Raw genomic sequence first — 9,081 nt, forward strand, 5'->3', positions numbered from 1 at the left:
CTGAAAACTTCCAAGTGAATCCCGGATGTTTAGCGTGCGTTTGATAGCAGACTCTGTCATTTTCATTATGGCTATTTGGGAGGTGTTGCAACCTGTGATTGCATGTGAAGGAACGTAGGAAATGGGTACTAGAGAAAAATGTTTAAAAAAGGTGTCAGGGCTGGCTCATGCAGCAGCGGCGTAGCCAGAGTCCAATTTTTGGGGGCACACTGGAAAGTTTTCTCAAATCTGTATTTCTTTAACCGCTTACCTTTTCACTTGTTAAGCTTGATTCTTCTGTTTTTGTCCACTGCGGCAAACCTGTACAGCTGCTTCCAAGTGTAACTAATCAATCTTGTCCCATGCCAGCCCTAACCTAGCCTAACCTAATTGTAGGTAGGTCTTCACTGAATCAGTTTTTTTCAAACATGAAAACGAACGTTTACATGACGCGGTAGAGACACGTACCTAATTAGTGTCAACACAATTTGTAAGACTTAGAGCAGATCTACGAAAGCCTCCTTCACTGGCAAGAGGTGGTCTATCACGTCAAAGAGAGTTTGCTCTCTAGACAACGTGCTGCTGAAATGACGCCATTTCATGATTAATATGGGAATTTGGAGTCAGTGGAAGAAGATGAGTTGTGCTAGCTACGTTGAGCAAGACTGTTACATTACTGCTAGAGGTGATGTGATTTACACTAGGATGGGAAGCAGATTTGGGTTGAGTTTGCAAACAATACTGAGATAGTCGAGACCAACAGTCGGTTCACTAATTGTTGCACAGTTATATACTGTACTAGACACGTTCAGTAGTCTAATTTGTTGCTGTACTAGAGACACGCGTTGTGTAGTACATCAGACAATTCTTTTCAAGACAGATCAACATTTAATTAGCCAGAAGCTAAACACTAGAATACACTAGCAAGCTAGTAGTTTGACAAGTTGTACACAGTGTACAGTAGCCTTACATTTACAGTCACTGCTGATTCTGGCGTGTTAGCATCAGAGCCGTATATCAATATATCTTTAAACGGCTCTGGTTCGCATCAGCGGTAATGCAGGTGATTACAACAAGTGGCCTAGACCCGGAGCACACGGCCTTCTCAAAGAATCTAGTTCCTGACAACACCGTACGATGATAGCACGGTAGACAAGCTTCTAGTGAGAAAGGCGTCTAGTGGTGTGTCGACTGAACGGTTTTGCAGTGCGTAGTTGAGTTGCCACTTCCGGCCTAGCATGGCGTTCACCATGCAACTTTCCTCTCCCCAAACAAGGTCTCAAATTATTGCGTTGCTGGACTTCGCAGGTGTTCGAACAACGAGCCCGTATGTCATACTATGTAACACATGTCTTCCAGGAACGCCGAAGAGTCTTAATCCTAGGTATTGCAATAAAATGCCTATTTCGTCGTGGCGGAGCACGTGGAGCTATATGCGGGGGTGCGGACCGGCGCTAGAAAATAAGAGCGAGGCTCTACGGGACGTTGTCTGACGGACGTAAGTTATACACCCCGCTGCTCCAGCTCGTTAGCACTCGGACTTCGGCTTCGCCTTCGTGCCAATCGTGGGCGGAGCGGGGTGTATTAATAATTTAATTTCGTTTATTAGACACTCGTCAGGCTGCGCAGCCGGCGGTCTACACTTATTGTGTATATTTAGATACACAGATGTTTAGACCCTATGTAAACGCTGCAAAGTACTAATGTACAGGAACGACCTTGGAACCTGGCAGTACGCAGGATGCCAATTACCAGAGCTTGATAGTACACCCCTGCTGCATGTGTACCTGGAACTGAAGCTGACCTTTGGAGACTCATTATTGCTCCGCCTCTCTCGTCTAGCTTAAGTAGTCAATTATTGCTGCATTTCACTTGCAGCTCTTCACACTGATCGAGTCAGTCAGCTAGGAGTGTCGTTTTTTGTTCACGCTAGCTTCCTAATTAGCGTGCAAAAGTAAGATTGGACGCAACGAATTTCTTTCAATGCCAGAGCAAACAACGGTACGGAGTAAAAGACTCTCAAGGTTAGCTATAACAGATAGGCTATGTATACGTACACGCATTTCTAGGGTCTAGACCGTTACATCAAGTGGGTAGCATCTAATTTACCTGGCTACAAAATCAAGCATGGTACACTACAGTTTGCACTTTCAAAAAATTGTAACTGACCTTCTAGACGTAAGCGTCGCTGACTTATCTACTGTGCACAGCAACTGTCCTACAGTTGTAGACTACTGTCTATTCCCCGTACGGTTTATCTTGGATGTGAGTAAGCAGGGGTCATACCATCGTGCATACAGATGTGCATGCCTAGATACTTCGCTAACTACTAAGTTTGTAACATGTCAATCCAATTACGTTCAATGGTTCCAGTTCAGGTATTGTACGTAAAGAGCATCTCACCTTCTACTGGGAATATACGCTCTTAGATAGTCTAATATGAAATCGGCAAACATGCCATTTGTTTTGCCAATCTCAACGTGGACTGCTTTTAGCTACTCAGGAGAACGACTCGGCTAATGGTGCATTGTGATTGATACTCTGCTTTCTGTTGTTGTTCTGTGCCTCAGCTGCAAAACGTTTCAGCTGCTATTAATTAATTAACCCTTCAGTAGTCGTCTCACCGGAAGTAGCAACCCGACGGAAACGAGCATGTAAACAGCTTTGGAATGTAGTGTGCGTTCACTGGTACAGTGTAGCGCTCATGTAGTCTAGGCGGAGTCACGCAGGACGTTCCAATTTCATAACTTTCGAGTGTACCTTCAAGGTCATAGCGAATGAAGAGTAGCCTGCGACAAAGCGCCCAAGTGATTTACGGTTTGATGATTATTATAAGACTGCCCGTCCCTTTCTCAGCCACCTGTATAAAACTGTTTAGTAATCTGTGCTCGTGGTGTTAATTAATTTGTGCATGCTTGCAAGTACAAAGTACAAGTGCAGCAACTGTTTGACTGACTGTAACCCTAGGCGTTGTTGCGATTGGAGTACGTATATTTGTGCCTCGTGAGGCTAAAATCAATCGTTGGGTGTTCACGCTTAGGTAAGTTTCCTGTGCAATTCTACTGTACAACTAAAGTACCTGGAACTGGAAAGGGGTCAATTTCTCGTCGCCTAGTGTCCAGCACTGTTAGTGCACTCTTTCATTAATTATAATTAAGTACTCTACAATTGTACAAGCTTGCATGCATGGCTATTTCCTTTAGGGCTGAAAGTAGCCAACTGCACTATTGTATCATAATTTTCCTAGATTGTACTGATGACGTAAAGAAGTTAGTTCAAGTTCATTTCATAATGTAGTTTGACGCCTTCTCATTTCGTCTGGCGGCAGCTGCTAATGTTTGTGATGGTTAAAATTGAACACTATGGGCACGTTCGACTGGGCTCTTCCAGAAGAGTCTAGAAGAGGACGCCCCTCTTCCAACTTCAGAGCAGTAGAAGTTGGAAGAGGGGCGTGCTACAGCTTGCTTGTTTACCGATTCGTGCACTCGCAGTGTTGTCTAGAACTGATTGGTTCGTACTGTTGATATTGAGTTTTAGTTAACTTCGGCTGCTGTTGTAATTTATCGGCGCATTATGTCTACAACTTCTGCAAGTCCAGATAGGAAATCAATGTCAAATGTCAAAATAGCATCATATGCCATGACGTCCCTCTAAGACTGTCCGTTGGTCACTGTTAATGTTTTATGATGGTTGCAATTGAACAGCTTGAACGGAAACGTCTCTACAAAGGAGAATAGTAGCCTCGTCCCCAGACTCACGTGAGTCTGGCAGTGTTCGGTTCCCGTATGACACTTTCAGCCTCGTGAGTCTGGACTCACCGCGCCTACTTTCACACACTTACTTCACTAAGTGTCACCCCACGTCATAGTCTTGGCACCCCACGTGACTACATGGTACGTACGTCACAAACTCAATTAGCTTAAATCTATCTAATGTGTGACCCAGCAGACTGTGTATCACGCCCAAGCTTCCAAACAGCGCATGGTGACTCTCCACAGTGAGTGATTCACCACGTTCACGCTATCCAAATCTCAAGACGACTTCAGCATGTGGAAAGGTGAGTGTATTCCTAGCTAAGTTATTGTCCCACTCGCGTAGACTGGCGAGCCTGTCAAGTCTAGTTACAGCGATCCGGACTCCACGTGTAGTTCACTCGTTGTTTGTGCGGACAAAGATGTCTTTTCCCCATAGAATGGCCCTGGAGACTTCAAGTTTACTCTCCCGAAAGTCATCATAATTGAAAACACGGAGAGCGGACTGCAATTCCATGTCAATGTGTCTCTTGTTGCCATTGCGCGCCCTACTGGCCATTAGAGTCTGTGCACTAGCAAGGGCCATGCAGATAGCGGATGTGCGACGAAACAACGAGTGAACTACACGCGCAGTCCGGATCGCTGTAACTAGACTTGGCAGGCTCGCCAGTCTACGCGAGTAGGACAATAACTTAGCTAGGAATACACTCACCTTTCCACATGCTGAAGTCGTCTTGAGATTTGGATAGCGTGAACGTGGTGAATCACTCACTGTGGAGAGTCACCATGCGCTGTTTGGAAGCTTGGGCGTGATACACAGTCTGCTGGGTCACACATTAGATAGATTTAAGCTAATTGAGTTTGTGACGTACGTATCATGTAGTCACGTGGGGTGCCAAGACTATGACGTGGGGTGACACTTAGTGAAGTAAGTGTGTGAAAGTAGGCGCGGTGAGTCCAGACTCACGGGAGGCTGAAAGTGTCATACGGGAACCGAACACTGCCAGGCTCACGTGAGTCTGGGGACGAGGCTAGAGAATAGAAACAAAAACATTGTGCAGAAGCTAAAAAAATACAAAGCTGTGTCAATTTAGTCGGCAAATATTCGAGTTCAAATCGACAGCGAAGAGGTCTTCGCACCAAGGAATGTGTTAGGGATGTTAGGGACAAGTGTGTGATAGGTCGTTTTCTACCCTTCGAATTCACTACAATCCCTGTCAGTATTCTTTGTCGTGAGCATCTAGACGGAGCTAAGGCGTGCCACTAGCAGGCTGTATGAGCTAACGGAGTGAAACTTTATAAGTAGATGGAGTTGCTAGACGTGGGTGTTCTGTACTATAGTACACTTCCCATGCTCTATAAATTTTCCCATGCGCCCATTTTCTTTAACTGGCCTTTAAAGCATTTGGTTACTGATATCAAGAACAATAGCTAACTGCAATCCGCTTGTACTATATACGTATACTTACTTATGAACCGTTCCCGTTGTTCACTGTTCACTTGGAACTCATTCCAGCTCTATCTCTTTGCAGTAACAAAAATTAGGCTGGCAAGGCATATACATGAGATTGAAGTACTGACTTCCGTGTTTTAGAACATGAAACATTGGAATTTGCCTAGATCTCTATTCTTTTCCAGCATCTTGTATGGTAAGATTTCGTAACTACGAAAGTTCCATTTCATGGCGTTTTTCTCTCAATGTAAGTAGATTTCCGTTTAGCTGTGATGGAGTCAGAACAAGCTCCGACTGTTGTTACACTGTTTCCTGAACAATGTCATCTCGTGCGTTGCGGTATTACCATAACAGAATACTCCGGCAGTCCGTACTTATGGTGGAATAGAGGTAATATCAGCTATAGCGAAGGAAATGACAAATCGATGGAACTGCACGAATGTGCAAAATATGAACGTGGAAACGAATGTGCAAAACAACGTGATCGTGGAAACGTTTGTATAACCATTCTAGACCAAGGAAGAAACAGCAATTTGATATTGGGCAAAGCAGTAAAAGGACAATCTGAGGGTTTATACACTTGCTACGAATATGAAGCAGAGACTAAAAAGTTCAGAAAGCATAAAACATTTAATGTGACAGTGGTGGAAAACACGACATCGCCAACACGTAAGTCTAAACGTGTTGTTTAAACGTTTTGTGCAATGAAAGTGACTGTAGCAATTATCGTTAGCAACACATTCACCAAGCAACATGATGACAGTCACAGGAACACGTAAGTCACTATAGCATACAAAGTATTGTGCAACAAAGATCGATAACAGTAGCAAATGCATATTAGCAACACAAACGGTAACCAGTATGACAGCAGTCGCAGCAGCACTGGCAACATCTCAAGCATTATCTCCAAACTCGGTGACAACCACTACAAACGGTTTGTAAATATTTTAGAAGCGCATATATAAACAAATGTTGCAGTATACTAAAAATTGTGAAAAGAGTAATCACTAATATATGCCTCTATAATGTCTCTGCAGGCACACTGACTGAAAACAACAATGAGAGTGATGACAACGACAACGACGTCTTATTATTAGTTGCAGTGATAGTCCCTGTTGTTCTCTGTACGGCAATTGCTACCATTGGTCTGACTGTCACCTACCTAAATTGCAAGACCACTCAAAGTGCATCAAATTTGACAACAACAACAACAACAACAACAACAACAACAACAGCAGCACCGTTTTCACGTCCTCGGACATCCACTAAATTTGAAAAATGGAAATTTGATCATAATAATCTGCAGTTCATAAGAGAGCTTGGTACACTTTTAGTCTTAGTTATCATGCATAATCATGGTCTTGCTAGTGCTGTATATATTGTACGCAGGTAGAGGTTACTTTAGCATCGTTTATGAAGCTGATGCTCTGGGTATTACCTGCCCTGGTGTTTTGACCAAAGTAGCTGTCAAGATGGCCAAACAAGGTAATAGATCTACACAATTCCATTGAACTGTCTATAGATTCATTTGTATCAGGTTTCGAGCGCTGTCATGAGGCAGGAGATGGTACTCTGTTTGATGAGACAAATCTGCTCACATCTTTGACATCCTGCAATCACCCTCATGTAGTCCGTCTATTGGGCATTTGCTATCAAACAAGTACGTCTTAAATTTTAATTATAACTAACTGTGACTACTAACTGAATGAAAGGCAGTACTAACAGTGCTGAACCCTGGGCGAAAATTGACCCCTTTCCAGTTCCGGGTACTTTGGTTGTACAGTAGAATTAGCAATGTGCTTCCAAACGAACTGCCAAGCAGGAAACTTACCTAGTAGACGTGTGTTCCTAGAACACCCAAGGATTGATTTTAGCCTCAACAACGACGCACAGGTGTACATACTCCAATCTCAACAACGCCTAGGGTTAACAACACCAAACAGTTGTTGCACATGTACTGGCAATCACCTACTGTACTTGCAAGCATGCACAAATAAATTAACACCACGTGCACGTCACTAGACACAAACGTCCCAAAACTCATTTATACAGATGGCCGATACTAAAAACTTGTCTATACAGGCGGCTGAGAAAGGACAGGCAGTCTTATCATCAAGCCGTAAATCACTTGAGCGCTTTGTTGCAGGCTACTCATCCTCCGTTCGCTATGACCTTGAAGTTACACTTGAAAGTTATGATCAGTAATCAAAATGGAACGTACTGCGTGACTCCGCCTCGACTGGCGAACAAGCTCCAACAACCATATGTCGAGATTACACGAGCGCTACACTGTACCGGTGAACGCACGCTATACATTCCAAAGTTGTTTACATGGTCGTTTCCGTCGAGTAGGTCGCTACTTCCGGTGAGAAGACTACTATAGACTAACTAAATTACTTGGGTAGACCTAAAACTGTAAAATTAAAGCTCCAACCTTCAATTCTAAGCAGATCTAGTTAAACATAATGAAAATTATATATAAAGGCCTAACTTTTTGAACAGCAGCTTTACTCATTGAGCTCACGAACTTAAAGAAAGTTCAACAAAAAGCAACCATTTAGTGATTACCATTAGAAGAGTCAAGTCAGTGCAAGATCACGCAACAGGTGTGGTGCACAAGAGCAATGTTTCCTACAGTTACCAAGTTGCTCATTATTGATTAAAAATTAAATTTTAAAGGTCCATGTTAAGACAACAACATTTGATCATCCAATTATAATATTCGCAAGACAGAACAGACCTACTTTGTGCAAAATCAGTTTTTTGTAAAGAGGTTGAGCTACTTGACTATCTCTATATTCAAGGTTTTTGTATGTTTGTTCCCATTCAGTTGTGTGTGTGTGTGTGTGTGTGTGTGTGTGTGTGTGTTGTGTGTGTGTGTGTGTGTGTGTGTGTGTGTGTGTGTGTGTGTGTGTGTGTGTGTGTGTGTGTGCTCTCTCTCTCTCTCTCTCTCTCTCTCTCTCTCTCTCTCTCTCTCTCTCTCTCTCTCTCTCTCCTACAGTGCTCGAAATAACATTGTGTGACTAGCAGGGGCGTAGCCAGCATGCCGTGATTGGGGGCACAGATCATATGACTGTGTTTGACTGCTGCTAATTACGTATCAACGTATATGTGTAAGTACCTCAGACTCCTCTAAGCCTTCTGTTGACGGTGAAACCGCCAAGATTGACGGTATTCTTTGTGACTTTAATTAAGGACAGAAAAATGTATGTATGTATCATTGTATACATTGATTGAAAAGCTGTTACCAAAATCGGTTGACATATATCGTGTAGATAACACCATTAGTGCATAGAGAACATCTTAGATCCCACTGCAAATTAACCACTGTTAGCACATGTACTATACTTAGGAAAACATGACCCAGTAGTGTATATAGAGACAGCTATGCCACTGACTCTAGCTACTCGCCCCGTCACTCGCTTGGTCAATACAACTCTTATGAAGGGATATGTTGTGTGAGCAATTTAACTACATATATGTATGACCATACACATGCAAGTAGAATTAAACTGCGGTTACTAGCTGGCACCCTCTCTCTTGCCCTAACTATGTAAAATGCGCAATAACTTATGTATTGGATTTGTTGGGCTCACAGGAATGGTTTGGCATCCTTCCATACCATAAGCTCCTGGCTTTCTTATTGATTACATATCAAAAGCAGTTGGGGTATCAGTTAGTGGCATATCTGCGTTTTCTTCCTTTTCATCACCATCCACTCCCATTATACTTCTAACTTATCAGTTACTTTTTAATTCATCTGTGGCTGTGTGAAGTATTGTTATATTCCCATAGCAAAGATAATATAATCTTTCTGTGAGAAACTGGGATATCTGTTTGAGGAATTTAAAGTTTGGGTAGAGTCATCAATGGCAGAAAGCTGCAGCTGTTCCCTAT

At 42.9% G+C, this 9,081-nt stretch overlaps 1 protein-coding gene across 4 annotated transcripts in view; it reads left to right on the forward strand.

Moving 5' to 3' along the window:
• The first annotated feature begins 1,791 nt into the window (after nucleotides 1-1,791).
• LOC134188112 (fibroblast growth factor receptor 2-like) overlaps nucleotides 1,792-9,081 on the forward strand; it is a 9,607-nt gene continuing 2,317 nt past the window's right edge. The window contains exons 1-8 of one of the 4 annotated variants that reach the window (XM_062656303.1): nucleotides 1,792-2,003; nucleotides 5,264-5,380; nucleotides 5,440-5,853; nucleotides 5,918-5,959; nucleotides 6,026-6,118; nucleotides 6,222-6,506; nucleotides 6,574-6,669; nucleotides 6,722-6,844. In XM_062656303.1, the coding sequence (XP_062512287.1) occupies nucleotides 5,329-5,380; nucleotides 5,440-5,853; nucleotides 5,918-5,959; nucleotides 6,026-6,118; nucleotides 6,222-6,506; nucleotides 6,574-6,669; nucleotides 6,722-6,844 (1,105 nt within the window). In that variant the 5' untranslated portion in view covers nucleotides 1,792-2,003; nucleotides 5,264-5,328. The remainder of the gene's footprint in view (nucleotides 2,004-5,263; nucleotides 5,381-5,439; nucleotides 5,854-5,917; nucleotides 5,960-6,025; nucleotides 6,119-6,221; nucleotides 6,507-6,573; nucleotides 6,670-6,721; nucleotides 6,845-9,081) is intronic. The other 3 variants (XM_062656305.1, XM_062656304.1, XM_062656306.1) reach the window with 3 other exon arrangements.

This window comes from Corticium candelabrum, chromosome 12, assembly GCF_963422355.1.
Source record: "Corticium candelabrum chromosome 12, ooCorCand1.1, whole genome shotgun sequence".
NCBI classification, from domain to species: Eukaryota; Metazoa; Porifera; class Homoscleromorpha; order Homosclerophorida; family Plakinidae; genus Corticium; species Corticium candelabrum.